Source organism: Pecten maximus, chromosome 19, assembly GCF_902652985.1.
Source record: "Pecten maximus chromosome 19, xPecMax1.1, whole genome shotgun sequence".
NCBI classification, from domain to species: domain Eukaryota; kingdom Metazoa; phylum Mollusca; class Bivalvia; order Pectinida; family Pectinidae; genus Pecten; species Pecten maximus.
Window position 1 is genome coordinate 7,509,633 of NC_047033.1, and position 17,436 is coordinate 7,527,068.

General features: G+C 34.6%; 1 protein-coding gene across 1 annotated transcript in view; it reads right to left on the bottom strand.

Moving 5' to 3' along the window:
- The window catches only part of LOC117317618 (cell wall protein DAN4-like), a 58,887-nt gene that overhangs the window by 8,497 nt on the left and 32,954 nt on the right, over positions 1-17,436 (bottom strand). The window contains exons 2-6 of the mRNA XM_033872469.1: positions 12,461-12,527; positions 10,425-10,574; positions 9,482-10,117; positions 1,992-2,056; positions 1,309-1,373 (exon numbers count right to left, since the gene is read on the bottom strand). Of these exons, the coding sequence (XP_033728360.1) occupies positions 1,309-1,373; positions 1,992-2,056; positions 9,482-10,117; positions 10,425-10,574; positions 12,461-12,500 (956 nt within the window). The 5' untranslated portion in view covers positions 12,501-12,527. The remainder of the gene's footprint in view (positions 1-1,308; positions 1,374-1,991; positions 2,057-9,481; positions 10,118-10,424; positions 10,575-12,460; positions 12,528-17,436) is intronic.

Consider the following 17,436-nt stretch of genomic DNA (forward strand, 5'->3'; position numbering starts at 1 on the left):
CTGACTTTATACCGAGTAAATAGTGTACAAAAACTACGTGTATTTATATTAAAGCCACGCCGAATGAACATTTCGTGACATAAGTACGTTTATTACATTACCGAACGGTCATTTTATTACATCATAAGTACGTTTATTACATTACCGAATGATCACTTTATTACATCATATGTACGTTTATTACATTACCGAATTATCATTTTATTACATCATATGTACGTTAATTACATTACCGAATGATTATTTTATTACATCATATGTTCGTTTATTACATTACCGAATGCTGGTTTTATTACATCATATGTACGTTTATTACATTACCGAATGATTATTTTATTACATCATATGTACGTTAATTACATGACCGAATGATTATTTTATTACATCATATGTACGTTAATTACATGACCGAATGATTATTTTATTACATCATATGTTCGTTTATTACATTACCGAATGATAATTTTATTACATCATATGTACGTTTATTACATTACCGAATTATTATTTTATTACATCATATGTACGTTAATTACATTACCGAATGATTATTTTATTACATCATATGTTCGTTTATTACATTACCGAATGATAATTTTATTACATCATATGTACGTTTATTACATTACCGAATTATCACTTTATTACATCATATGTACGTTAATTACATTACCGAATGATTATTTTATTACATCATATGTACGTTAATTACATGACCGAATGATTATTTCATTACATCATATGTACGTTAATTACATGACCGAATGATTATTTTATTACATCATATGTTCGTTTATTACATTACCGAATGATAATTTTATTACATCATATGTACGTTTATTACATTACCGAATTATTATTTTATTACATCATATGTTCGTTTATTACATTACCGAATGATAATTTTATTACATCATATGTACGGTTATTACATTACCGAATGATTATTTTATTACATCATATGTACGTTTATTACATTGTTGAATGGTAATTTTATTACATCATAAGTACGTTTATTACATTGTCGAATGATTATTTTATTACATCATATGTACGTTTATTACATTACCGAATTATCATTTTATTACATCATATGTACGTTAATTACATGACCGAATAACCATTTTATTACACCATAAGTACGTTACATTGCCGAATGGTTATTTCATTACATCATAAGTTTATTACATTGCTGATTATAAAGGCGTCATAAATGAAACACTACTTTTTTATCAAGATTTAACGTAAGCAACAAATTGAACATAAGCTATATTTTTACATATAATTATGTTAAGGAAACACTGTTACCTGCTTTGTGGCGTATTCATAACCACTCTACGAAATCCGGGAGTATTTCTAAACGCTTCAGTGATCTGTAAAGAAAAAAATGAAATTATGGTGAACGGCAGACTAGATGTGCGTTGTATGTTTATATCATAGCTAAACCATTATCTTTAGACTATGTTCGATGAGGCATCAGCCATCTTCTCATATTATGCTATTTTATAGATAAACATTTGGTTTTAGGATCAAAAATCACAATGTAGGTCAGTGACCTACTTTTAATACGTTACCAGCGTAGCATAAAAATGATTTTGCATAAAGGTAATATTGCTGCTTTTATCAAACGAATTTCTTCCAAATCAACGTGTTGCACAGCTGTATATCACGTTTCGTTTTCCTTTTGTATTACCATAAAAGTTACCTCGTATAAAGATAAGTGCATGCATAGCATAATTTGACAATAATTACTGTACTTATGCTAATTAGTATTTATAATGCTATGAATGTCATTTACGAGATGGATATCCTTTATGCGGAACGGCGATGTCGCTACCACTGTGGATTTGAATTTCAGTATGCGTCACAATGACATATGGAAATGTTGTCATCTGCATTCAAAATATAACATGCATGCATGAGAAATAAAAAGTCGATATATGCAGAGAACGTTTATCATTCAAGACCTATATGTACAGATCAATACTCACGTTTGTTTGAACTGTGCTTAGATCAGAATCATAACTGAAGGCGATGGTCAAATCAAAGTACGCTTCTACAAAAAAGAACATACTGCTATATTATAACATGCTTACATAACTTATGGCATGAGGCATAATATGTTTTAAATGGGTATATTTATGCACAATAGCATGTCGACTAGTAAATAAAAATGAATAAAGTCAAAAGCAAATATGATTTGATTTTTTTTTCAAATATATACATACGCATGTGGGTTAATGTTGCGTCCCGTTTTGTTGCTCATTAGTGTATTCATGTAAAAAATACATTGTTGTACATTGTTGCAACTTGTACATTCCAATGACGTCACATTGTTTACAGATCCCGCGTTGTGTCTGCACTGCCTGACACGAAGGCTTCATTCTGTGTTTTTTAGTGTTTTTGTTAGTTTTCTTACAATTCAATTGATCAGGTATGATTAAACAACCCCAATCAATATGAGGTGTGAATGTAATTTTAAGTTTAAACGGCATGTTGCGAAAAATACTTCAACTTTCACTTTGACAGTGCATTCGTGATCGGAGCTGCGATCGGCTGTCATGGCAACGACGAGGACGGTGGTTTTATCACAGTGTCGAATTTACAAACTTGCATGTACAGCCGAAAACGTCTAACTATACCTTATGTCTTTGGAAATCATCTGTAAATAATTATTTGAATTAATTACGATCCATTGCATTCGTTTATTAACGTTTGTTCCTTTCTATATGCCGATTTCGATACTTAAAACACTGAAGAGTTCCAATATTGGAGAATGAACATTAACACTTGCTCTATAAATTGTTCTAGAGCACCCGACTACCCTAAATCAATAATTATGAAACAGGTAAGAGCGTGAAGGTAATTGTATGAGAACAACGAAAAGTGCTGTACATTCTTACGAAAATGACAAACATCGTCAAAATTACTTAAAAAGTAGTCAATTAATCGGCACTTCGTCAATTAAGACCAGTTTATAACGCCGTTATGTAACCATACTTAAATAAATAGAAGAATGTACAGCACTTTTTCTCGGTTTCTTAGCACGATGAATAAGTGCATCATATTTGTTTGTACGACAAAATACGTTGGTCGGGTGCTCTGGCCATATTTGCCGACCAAGTGTTAATGTAGTCCTTCGTGCCGGTCACGTGACCACGCGAGAACAGGAGGACCGACGAAAACATCCCGATAAAGACGTTGGACACCTAACATTAAAATCCGATCAAGAAAACAAACAAAACTTACCGGGAAATCATTAAATATTGAATTTATATAAAAACATGACGATTTTTGTTCTTTTTAATTATAAATGCAACATTAACCCACATGTGTAATGAGACAAACACCATACAATAAGGAACGACAGGGCCCGTATTACTGTATATTTCTCGGTTGTCACAGTCGGACCGAGCTAGCGGTCATTAAATTTCGCGCAACTTGGCCGGGTTAATTGGCCTTAATTACATTCTGCAATCAACCGTTATATACACCGGTTTTTACATATAGATATTCGCCGGGTGCTTATTTTTCTGCTGTATTTATGACCGCGAATATTATCAACTAAACAGTAAACAAGCTATAAGTTTACTAAAAAATCACATTCATTAAGTATCAACTCAACCTTCAAAATATGGATGACACCGAGAGGCCTTTACCCAATCCCAAACAAATCCATTTACATTTTTGAACCAAAGCCAGGTTTTGCAAAATGTAAGCACGTGATTCCATTATATAGGGGTACTTGAATATGATGTAACAAGCTTTTGTATTGACTTAAAAACATATGTTATCAACCAATAACGTGCCATTTGTAACGTCGCATATGATTGGCTTATACAACGGCTTGATAAATTATAAAGAGTTCGTTAAAGATAAAGTAGATTTCCACAGGGCTTGTGTAGAATAGATAAGATTATTAGGATTACTTTTATTATATTCTGGAGCTTTAACAAACGAAACATGGAGGGTACTTTCATCCTATAGCTGTTTATTTAGAGTACATTCAGTTTATCTTATTATTATTTTTAATCATTAAATAGTCCCTATACATATGTTGATTATACATAAAAAGAGGAGAAATATTAAAAAAAAAACGAAACGATTTGCACGGGAAACCTTGACAAAGCCCTAGGAGAACGATCCCAGATAAACCACACGGGTATATTCTGAACCAATGCCACTAGAAACAAAAATACAAACAAACAAACAAATGTGCCCAGAGGGGTCTGCATCTTGTTAGCATTTATACTATAGCCCCTACTCCTACTATATCTACAAAGTGTAACACTTGAAATGTGTGTGCGGTGAGCTTCGATTTACGTTTAATCTTAGTTCATTCCGACTCAATTACAAACGCATCTTGGTTAAGAATCATTAACTATCGACGCGTGTTATTTTTTTGTCGTGACAATGATTTAAAGATGGGAAAATGGACCAAAAGCCGTCGTGATAGCCGACAAATTATTGGCTGTTTAACGGAAGTAGGCTTTATTTAAGAACGGTTTTGCAACGGGGAATCTGATTGGTCGACAAATCTGTCAGCAATATTAATTTAAAATTCGCGCGTTTCGCAGAATTTACTGTCCTATTCTAAAGTCCGCTCGGCTCAAATGCATCAAATCAGACAATCCGTTTGGAAACAGCTCACAGACACATAGCCTTCTCTCGTTCCACAGTCCATGCATTGTGTGATACTCGCTGGTAGAGAAGGAGTACCTACAAGTAGGGGGCTAATATCTTTATAAACACTAGCCAGATGCAGACGCATGTGATATGTAGTAGGATTGGGGGCTATAATATTCTTATAGACACCTAACCAGATACAGACGACACACCTAACCAGATACAGACGACATATATGTTACTGGAGGATGGACTATAATATTATTATAGACACCTAACCAGATACAGACGACATATGTGTTACTGGAGGATGGATTATAATATTTTTATAGACACCTTACCAGATACAGATAACCGATATGTTACTGGAGGATGGACTATAATATTCTTAAAGACACCTAACCAGATACAGATAACCGATATGTTACTGGAGGATGGACTATAATATTTTTATAGACACCTAACCAGATACAGACGACTGTAATATGTTACTGGATGATGGACTATAATATTCTTATAGACACCTAACCAGATACAGACGACAGTTATGTTATTAGTGTAGGGGCTATAATATTCTTAAAGACACCTAACCAGATACAGATAACCGATATGTTACTGGAGGATGGACTATAATATTTTTATAGACACCTAACCAGATACAGACGACTGTAATATGTTACTGGATGATGGACTATAATATTCTTATAGACACCTAACCAGATACAGACGACAGTTATGTTATTAGTGTAGGGGCTATAATATTCTTATAGACACCTAACCAGATACAGACGACACACCTAACCAGATACAGACGACACACCTAACCAGATACAGACGACTGTAATATGTTACTGGATGATGGACTATAATATTCTTATAAACACCTAACCAGATACAGACGACATATGTGTTACTGGAGGATGGACTATAATATTCTTATAGACACCTAACCAGATACAGACGACACACCTAACCAGATACAGACGACTGTAATATGTTACTGGAGGATGGGCTATAATATTCTTATAGACACCTAACCAGATACAGACGACACACCTAACCAGATACAGACGACTGTAATATGTTACTGGATGATGGACTATAATATTCTTATAAACACCTAACCAGATACAGACGACTGTAATATGTTACTGGAGGATGGGCTATAATATTCTTATAGACACCTAACCAGATACAGACGACACACCTAACCAGATACAGACGACATATATGTTACTGGAGGATGGACTATAATATTCTTATAGACACCTAACCAGATACAGACGACACACCTAACCAGATACAGACGACATATATGTTACTGGAGGATGGACTATAATATTCTTATAGACACCTAACCAGATACAGACGACACACCTAACCAGATACAGACGACTGTAATATGTTACTGGAGGATGGACTATAATATTCTTATAGACACCTAACCAGATACAGACGACTGTAATATGTTACTGGAGGATGGACTATAATATTCTTATAGACACCTAACCAGATACAGACGACATGTATGTTACTGGATGATGGACTATAATATTATTATAGGCACCTAACCAGATACAGACGACACACCTAACCAGATACAGATAACCGATATGTTACTGGAGGATGGACTATAATATTATTATAGACACCTAACCAGATACAGACGACAGATATGTTACTGGAGGATGGACTATAATATTCTTATAGACACCTAACCAGATACAGACGACAGATATGTTACTGGAGGATGGACTATAATATTCTTATAGGCACCTAACCAGATACAGACGACAGTTATGTTACTGGATGATGGACTATAATATTATTATAGACACCTAACCAGATACAGACGACAGATACAAAATGTATGTCAAAAGCAGTCACAGACTAACGGTATAACGTCAAAATCGGTAAATAAGTTCAAATATTCACTTCAATATTTCTTTATCGTTTTTATAGCTGTCCATTTATTAATCACAATTTACATAGTACCGGATAATTATTTAAAGTCCTGCAAGCGTAGTTTGGGGCCTTATTATCTTTACCCACTTTCTATTTCTTCTTATTCTGCCTTCACATTGTCTAATAAATTTCTCGATAACTGTTTGGCGGAACTTAATGAAACTTTACAAAAGTATTTATCATAGTCAGAGGATGTGCATTCGATCCTTTATTTTCCGATCGGTCAACCAACATGGCCGCCACAGCCTCTTACTGGCTAGAAAATTCGAGAATTAGATATAACTACATGTACTTAACTATTTAATTGAATTTGATGAAAGTTGGTGGGAGGGATAATTGTATAGTGTATTTATTGTAGTATAAAAAAGTCGAAATTTAAAACAAAATGGCCGTAATATTCTGATTCGACTTCTGATTTTGGTGAAATTTAGTATGTAGGTACACCGTGGGACACGGGCAAATTTCTTTGATTGGTCAACATTTACATATATTTTTTTATCGTTCGATTTTAATTAATTGTTAAAAAGGGATATTAGATTATTGTGGATTCAACTGCATGTGTGTCGTTGTCATAGCAACCATACGGAGGATTTTGATTGGTCGAAATTATGATATTGTTTGATTTCTATGAAGATTGGTATATATGGGTTTTTAGAGGACTGCGAATTCAACCGCATGGGCTTCGTTTCCATAGCCACCACATTTGCATTTTAGGGACTAACGGGGCCGTTTGGGGATTTCTTTAATGGTTTCCCATTCGAATTAATACTTATTCTTCTAGTTTACGTAATCAGAACTTTCAGAAATTATAAATCAAAATCACTTGATTGGTTGGTTTATTTTGTTTAATGTCCTATTAACAGTCAGGGTCATTTAAGGACGTGACAGGTTTTGGAGGTGGAGGAAAACCGGAGTACCAGGAGAAAAACCACCGACCTGCGGTCAGTACCAGGCAACTGCCCCAAATCACTTGAATTAAATTGTTGAGCTATGACCTTTCTCGTGCAGATCATACAATTAATTGATAATATTCAAGTATACTTCGCAACATTTTTTTTTAAAAGACGTCGTTTATCTGAACAAAACGAAAGTGTTCAGCCAGAAAAGACTGATCTCTAGAACAGGTACATACAACAAACTGACCGTACATAAAAGTCTTTCTTTTATTTATTTTTTTATGAAGAAAGAAATATTTTGTCTGCGTGCATCACATTAGATTTTATATTACAGGTAATATATATTTCAAATGCGATATGCTCTCGAAATAAAGTTTTATTACATGTACAGGTAACATTTATGGCGCTATAAATGTCATTTTTGACACAAGTTACTTTTCTATAGCTATCTTATAATAACTGAATGTTTTAATCAAAGACATACCTCCACATCACTCTTGTATGAAAAATGCATGATATATTTGTGCTTACTTTTGTAAAGTTTATGAGTTTAATGTTGAATTAAATCAGTCATGAAATATAAAAATTACAACATTTGACATTGGTAGCCTAACATTAATTGGAAATAAATCTATATTAGCATTGATCAATAACTAAAAATTTGAAATAGCAACCTAAAATAAGCTAAACTCGTAAAATATATTATTCATAAAGTTATTGAAACATTATTAAATATCCCCTCTGTAAATATGTTCTATACTGGCAACAGTCGTTCGTTGATAAGACAATACCAAAACAAGTCTCACTAGTTTAAAAAAAAATCGTATACCTATCATTTGGTGGATACTTACGACATATCCCATTCGTACTTGTGTCTCACACATGTAAAGGGTCTGATAGGATAATACTCCAATGCCTTATTGACCGGTGACATTGACGCATTGAGTTGGTATATGCTATTCTCATTGGCTTAAACATGGTCACGTGGAGCTCAATAATTTGATATACTGACCTGACATTTCTTTTTAGAACAACCGAGTTAATAATGCGATTATGACGTCATTGTCATTGTGACGTCATAATGTCCCAATTTAAATATCCTGTTATGGAGATAAATAATGCAATTCCACACTTTTGCAAACAAGATTCATAAGTAATATAAAAATAAGGACATTTGATTCGGTTAATATTTTGCTATTGTGCAGTAAGTGCAATATGTGTAACCCTTTTCTATATATATTTCATCATTTGGTCAAACCCATATGGAATTATCGGGTTTTTCTTTTAAGTTCCAAAACATTTGAATCTAAGCATCACTGACAAATCTAGGAAGGCATTATTATGTTAATACTCGGCCGTAATACAATGGATTTATTATCTATTTTATATCTAAAGGCACTACCTGTATTTATATATACTAGGCTGTCCCTTGTACCATCCATCGACAAGATATGAGAATTGTGGATCATTTAAAATTCGATAAATTCCGATTTTCCTATTCAAGAATCCAGGTGTTGCTACGCTAGAAATCCCGTGATTACACCGTTGTTAATATTTCATGACATAGCAACATCAACGGAGACATTATCGCCTCAGGATTAAGCTTCATTTTTTTTTTATCATTTTTGATAGTGTGAGACATAATTTGTATATTAAACGAATGACTGATATTGATATGAACAATAAAGTATGATATTCCAAGATTTTTTAGTTATTTTTTTATTTATTTATTTTATATTTTAACCTTGTTTTTATTAATTGATTGATTGATTAAATAAAAAGTAAAAATAAGTAACTTTACATTTGATTCAAGGGAACCAGTATATGTTCCACATGAATTCACACAGATACCATAATTCACTACATTTGTAAATTATCACGATCACCATTTTTAGAAATAATTCAACCTGATAATTTAGAATTATACATATTCATAACATAACACACAATTGTGACAATTATTTCCCATAAATTAGTTGTAAATGTAAACAAACCTTTGTTGACAGTTTTGTCAGGGTATTCCTCCGGTGCCTGAGTAGTGATTCTAGTTGTAATTGCTTCAGATGTAGATGTTTCAGTTGTAGTTGCTTCAGATGTAGATGTTTCAGATGTAGTTGCTTCAGTTGTAGTTGCTTCAGTTGTACTTGTTTCAGATGTAGTTGCTTCAGATGTAGATGTTTCAGATGTAGTTGCTTCAGATGTAGATGTTTCAGATGTAGTTGCTTCAGTTGTAGTTGTTTCAGTTGTACTTGTTTCAGATGCAGTTGCTTCAGATGTAGATGTTTCAGTTGGAGTTGCTTCGGAGGGTTGTCCGCTAGTTGTAGTTGCGACACTGGTCGTTGGTTTGACAGATGAGTGTGGGTCGGTGGATGATGCTGCTGCAGTCGATGATGCTACAGCTGATGTTGTGGTAGTATTGGATGTTGTGCTAGTATTGGATGTTGTGCTAGGGGTGGTCGGTGTGGTAGTGGTGGTCGGTGTGGTAGTGGTGGTCGGTGTGGTAGTGGTGGTCGGTGTGGTAGTGGTGGTCGGTGTGGTAGTGGTGGTCGGTGTGGTAGTGGTGGTTGGTGTGGTAGTGGTGGTTGGTGTGGTAGGTGATGTAACATCATTGCTTGTTGGGCTAGCTGGTTCTGCAAGGGAACACATTATTTTTTATCACAATATCGTACTTAAAACGTCCTATGACTATCAGATCAGTGCATAGTTTCCTTGTGTGAACTATTCAACAGCTACAATGGCTGTCTTCCCTAAAGGAACAGTACCCAACTCGCAGTGCTAAAATTTAGTTAATTAACAATTTGGGATTGCTTGGGGATATTTTCCGTCCTATAAGAAATACATTATATTTCCGAAAAGCTTCATAGAATAACCCGAAAATCAATTTCCAAACTATAAATGTTTGTATGTCATTGACTCTTATATCACGTGACTTGTTACCTTTTGTTGGTGAGGTTGCCGTTTTTGTTGTTGTGGACATTGTTGTTGATGTTGTTGTTGTTCCTAGAGATATTACTGTTGAGTCCGAGGTAGATAACGTTGAGTTTGACGAACAGCTGTTTGGTAGGCAAATCATAATGACATATAAGCCTGTTGAAAAAAAATACGTATACAACAATTAGTATAACGTCAGTGATTCCATAAGACCTCGAGTCAGGCGTTATGTCCATACATATGTTATTTTTATATTATAAACATCAAAATCAACAAAAACTGAGAAGGCAATTTAAGAACAGGATATATCTACATAAGGATTCTAGAAAAAAAGCAAGCATTTTAGACTTAATGCTCCGGAAGGTTAAACGGTTTCTGCTTCAGAAACATCAATGGAAACCTACATGTAGATTCTGCTCTGTCGTTTGGGGCCGGCACTCATCCGACAGAGCAGTGTCCCGTGGGACTCAAACCACGCAGCAGTGTCTCGTGGAACTCAAACAATACAGCAGTGTCTCGTGGAACTCAAACAATACAGCAGTGTCTCGTGGGACTCAAACCACACAGCAGTGTCTCGTGGGACTCAAACAATACAGCAGTGTCTCGTGAGACTCAAACCACACAGCAGTGTCTCGTGGGACTCAAACAATACAGCAGTGTCTCGTTGGCTTCAAACCACACAGCAGTGTCTCGTGGAACTCAAACCACACAGTAGTGTCTCGTGAGACTCAAACCACACAGCAGTGTCTCGTGGGACTCAAATCACACAGCAGTGTCTCGTGGGACTCAAACCACACAGCAGTGTCTCGTGGGACTCAAACCACACAGCAGTGTCTCGTGGGACTCAAACCACACAGCAGTGTCTCGTGGGACTCAAACCACACAGCAGTGTCTCGTGGGACTCAAACAATACAGCAGTGTCTCGTTGGCTTCAAACCACACAGCAGTGTCTCGTGGAACTCAAACCACACAGCAGTGTCTCGTGGGACTCAAATCACACAGCAGTGTCTCGTGGGACTCAAACCACACAGCAGTGTCTCGTGGGACTCAAACCACACAGCAGTGTCTCGTGGGATTCAAACCACACAGCAGTGTCTCGTGGGACTCAAACCACACTGCAGAGTCTCGTGGGACTCAAACCACACAGCAGAGTCTCGTGGGACTCAAACCACACAGCAGTGTCTCGTGAGACTCAAACCACACAACTCTCGTGGGACTCAAACCACACAGCAGAGTCTCGTGGGACTCAAACCACACAGCAGTGTCACCTAGGATTCGAACGGCAAAGCAGAGTCTCATGGGTTTCCGACGAAACTTCTTAGGCAACACTCAATTTGTAAATCTAAGTCAAAACCAAGTGACGTTACACTCCATTCTTAGACAGAGAAGGATGTAGCGACTCTAAGACCACTTCAATGAGAAACTGCGGTAACGACAATAAAAATCATCAATCTTCACTTAAATTCGTGATAGAGACAATGAAGCAACAATCATTGACCTTAAATGAGAACCACGGTAGCGAAAATTGAAAAATAATTATTAATTTCCATATATATCTATAAATATGATATCCTGACTGTGGCAAGAGACTAATATCCCTTGAGGTCTGAATTCCCATGAAACTGTCAACTGCATACGAACAAATCAATAACTGCTTATACAACTGTATTTTTTTTTTTATAGAATAAGTGCTTAATTTGATCAATATTATACTGATATCAAACCCCTGTACCTTCCCTAAAACCATGGATATCTGTAATTAGTAACAGTAATGCCAAAGTTCTTATTTATATAAAGAGAGAGATCGAGACTATTATGATCATCATAGCCTTAGACATACCGCCGAGAGAAACGTTCCTTTCTCTCAACTTTCTGAACAAACTTTTCTGCTCTTTCCCTCTGGGAACATCCCGAAAATACATAGCATGAAAAACTTAATTATAGCGCGGGTTTCAGAATGAACAAAACCTGCGATCTTTTCACATCCGTAGTTGGGTCATGTACGTCTTATTTCTACTTCTTTACCTCATTATTGCACTCACCTGCAAATAACATAAAGGATTGTTTTCTCTGGGGTGCCATGTTGGTCACTGACTTGGTTGTGTATTTCTGTAAGCAAAACAAAAAACGCAATCATAGACAGAAATTGGAGGTAAAAAACCTTGTTTTGCTTATCTTTTGTACCGTGAGAAATAAAAAAAAAGTGCCAGCGGTCTCCTATAAACATAAAAAGACATTCATTCCGAGAGGAAAATGATACATGCAATCAGAGACCTATAAAAGAACAGAAAATTATATCGGTATCTGTGGTAATAACAGAGTTTGCTTGATTGCTAGTTTTATCGCCCTGTGAACAGCCAGGATCATTTCGAGGTGGGTATCTTTGTAGTAGTTCGTGACTACCTCACTGAGCAACATACGGGATGCTCGTCGCATGCCATCCAAAGCAATTAGGATAACGTGTCTTACCCAAGGGTACAACCACGACAACACAGACCGGTCCGTTTCAAAGCTTCTAGAGAAACGCAAACCGCCGGTTCATTCACACATAGCCAACATGTTGTTTTTGTAGAGAATTAGCATTACCTGAGTTAGCATGGGCAAATGTTAAGTAAAGCTTTTTTTTCAAAACATATGTACAATCTTTATATCAAATTTAGACATTGCTGAACGTGTTTTTCATAAGCATATTCATAATATATTTCAATTATTTTATTTATCTTAATGGATGTTTAGACTAATGTTATTTTTTATGCAAGAATTATGCAAGACATACGAATTAAGTTTGATACAGCAAACCCTCAGTTTTACTGCATCATAGAGATAGCATGTGGTCAATCCACTTTCTTCGCAAAGACTGACCGAGAGGGGTTAATCCGATGCAAGTGCCAATCCTGGAGTATCATGTTCCCGGTTGCTACGGTAACTGACCAGATCCTATAACTGATTTTTCGCAGGACTTAACTGACCCACTTCTTAGGCATATTAATAGCAAAATGTGCGAGTATTTATGTACAGGTTCTAGTAAGATTGATCTCTTACTAGTATATAATCTGCCTTTCTTCATGACTGAATATATATGCCATTATTTTGTGTTTTATAGAGATTGAATTAAAAGATTATAATGAGATAAAATATGGAAAACGGTTTTGATGAATTCTAAATAATTATGTGATCATTTAAGACAAAAAAATTAATACTAATATTTTCCACTAAAGAAATATTTCAATAAAGAAAATGTTGAAACCCATTCCTTGCTGACGCTAACACTGTATATCATTAACCGCATACAAGTCATGGTTGTCCAACTGTCAAATCCACAGTACAAATAAACCAATAGTACTCCAATGTTGGCCCAACGTTGTACCAATATTCAACAGCCAACCAACCTCTGATGTGAAATTATTAGTTAAAGTGTACCCTGAACGAAAAACGATAATCAAATATGTTATTCTTTGTAACCACCAAAGAAGAATGTCGCAAACCGCATCAAAATCGGTTGGCCGAGTGCCGAGATATCGCACATCGAAGTACGCGATTTGCACCTGTCGGTCGACTGCTAATCAGCGTTATCGGTCAGTCACGCTGATTTGGAACTCTTCAGTCTATGACGTCACAGGTTGAACAGAGTGACTGGTATGGTGGCCAGTAGCATAGAGGACAGTGTGAACAGTATCAGCACAAATATGTTTGAATACGATCTGGACATGAGATTTGAGGTTGTTGAATTTGGCGAATATTGCCGACGAGAAGTCGGAATCCAACAATATAAGTTTGAGTTTAAAAAAAAAAAAAATAACATAGTGAAATTGACTCTGAAAATGACCGCTTGGTTAACACAGACTGGTGCAATAATCGGTCAATCACCAATAAATGTACATGTATATTAGTTATGTGTTTACCATTTCTTACTCGTTACCAAAGAAAGGAACACAGCATCAACATTTTTAACTAAAATAATGTGCCATTTCATTCGCAAATTAATATTCAAATAAACATACCAACAATACAACAGTTCTGGATGCTCTGGTTTGTGAGAAAAGACGAACACATGTACAGTAAATTCATGCGTTATATTCTATACAAAACCCGCTTTAGTCATGAAGGACACTTAATTTAGAAAGTAATATATTATAATCATCATGATCTACAGTATACTAAATCTCTCTCCCGTATGAATACCAGTGTTAAAGTCTACAACAAACTTCTACATATACAGATTTTATCCCTTATTTTACATGCCATTGTCTCAGGAATTAAGGATGATTAAATGCTTGAGAAAGATATAATTTATATACGAACGTTGTCAGTGAAATTATATAAAAATGATTCGCAACAATTATAATATAATTGATACTTTCTGTACATGTATAAAGCATAGGTACTTATTAAAACCATCATTTTAGCTCCGTTTTTTATGATAAAACACAAACAATTTATTTCATCGTGACTAATCATATTTAATACTAAAACTTATAAACTCGTAATGATTTTCGTGTATGATTTTTTATTCTCCAAATTTTATGTATTTTTTTGCTATTATTTTTTTAATTGTGTCATTATTATGAAGTGATCGAGATCCTTGTTGTTTTGCTTTCCATACGTGTCGCAAGTCATATCTTCAATTAAAAGGGGACTTTTAAAGATGTATAAACATGTTCGGAGAATTACGAATTCTCAAGTTTGAATTGGTAAGTATGGTGTGTTCTCCATTTGCCCACTTTTTTTAGAACAAAGAAAAGTGTATACATAGGAGAACAATGGAAAACCAATTATAGTCAGTTCCATAATAATTTTACCTGTGTTTACCTGTATGATTTACCTGTGCTAAAAAGTGGGCAAAAAGAGAGGTATATTTATGTACCCGAGAAGTGGGGAAAATAACACTAAGTTATAGTTGTTTTTTTTTAATTTTATCATTTATTTGTGAATTTAATTAACATCAGCTTGGATAACGACCGGAATTCTCTTTACATAAACATAGAAAGTAGATAGGTAAACGAAATTTAAATGCTGACATAAATTTTGAATTGTACAACATCAAATGAAAATACATCTTATTACTTTTAATATTAAACATTAATAGCTTTTAAACAATATTATTATTTTTTTCATATAAAGTACTGTATATTTAAATATAAATACTTATAAACAGGTACATTGCGCATCATAAATAACAACAAAATAATGATACTGTATTAAATCAATGTGTATTTTTTCCTATATAAAGTACTGCATAAAATTAAACATGTAGCTACTTATATCTTATAGTTCCTTATAGGTATGAGCCATGTAGCACAGGTAACACAGGTGAAAATCACAGGTAAATCACAGGTAAAAACAAGGTGAACTACTTTGAAATAGACTATAATCCCTATCACAACATTTTCCCCATATTGTGATTTTAAAAAGTGTGCAAATGGAGATACAGCCGTAAGTATACCGCTAAACAATTACCAGGTGTGAAATTACGGTCCACAAGCTCGTCACACCTGTCACTGCACCACAGGTGTCCGTGATTTCTGGTGTTCTAATCGGCACACGCCGATAATTGCTTGTGAGTTCACGCGTTAGGTTTCTGTGCACTTCAAAGGAGTTCCGAAGACATGCTTTTACAGGTTGTACCTAAATTGAGCTTGAATTTTTATTAAGAATTGCGTTTTTTACTATAGGGAATACATTTTCAAGTTGTTGAAATCAAACACATTATTTTTGGAATTCAGTGAGTTTCGTTTTTCATACAAACGAAAAAATCATATCTCAAAGGTTTGTCTATAGAATAATTAACCTAAATTACCTCATTCATATATATACCCATGATGTTGAAAATTTACTCTATGAATCTTGTCTGGGAATTACTGATCTTTCATGGACACGTTTTATCAATTGCGGACAATTACCCAAAAATCACAAATAACGGTATAATTTCTGTTTTGGCTAATAAAAAAATCAAAATGATTAGCATTTTTTTTCACATCTTCAATGAATTGCATTTTAAACTTGTATTACTAGAAGTATTATAACCGAAATCAATACTGGTACATTTGTATGTAACAAACCGGCATGCCCTCATAATAAAGGCTATATGATGTAAGTCGTTATAAACGGCCCGTTATTCAAATGTCATACATGTTACAACGAACCGTTAACATAAAAAATACAAATAAAATATTTTAATATACCTAGCTGTTATATACTACCTGTTATAATAGAAATTAAATAAGATGATACACGTTGTATTTGGCCCGTTATAAAAGAAAATTAGTAATATGTTACATATTGTATATGGCTCGTTATGAGAGAAAATTAGTGAGATGCTACATGTTATATATGGCACCGTTTAAAAAGAAAATTATATGTCCCTGGTTTCGGTAGCACTTGTTATTAACTAATTCACAAATATATTCAGCACTTTCCTTTTTGTCGTCTTATTCGCATTAATTACAGGCACGTGTTCACGTTTGTTTCTATCAGAGACATATATACAGAGAGATTTGTTTATCCGAATGTTGGATATCGGATAAAGACGATTTTGAATTTGACGGTTATTCCAAATTGGTCTATGCAAGGAAAAGTGGTATTGGTGGAGGTATAGTAATATTGTACAAAACCTGTTTTAAAAATAGAATATCCGTGGTTGAAAATATACATGATAGTATTATATGGATTAAGATCGCTGAAAATATGATCGATAGTTATATAGCTTTTTGTTATTTTCCTCCTGAAAATAGTGTGTTCTATGAGAATGTTGAAGACATTGATTTGTTTCAAAACCTACAGGATGCATCAGCTAGATATAGAGATTATGGCAAAATTTATATAACCGGAGATCTGAATGCGAGAACTGGTGGTAAACTCGATTTGATAGAAAATGATGATTTAGCTATAAATATTAGCGAATCTGTTGACTATCGTTTTGATGATATACATGATATAACAGTACGTAACAATATGGATAAAACAGTTAACTCTTTTGGTAGAAAATTATTGTCATTCTGTAAGAACACTGGTTTTAGAA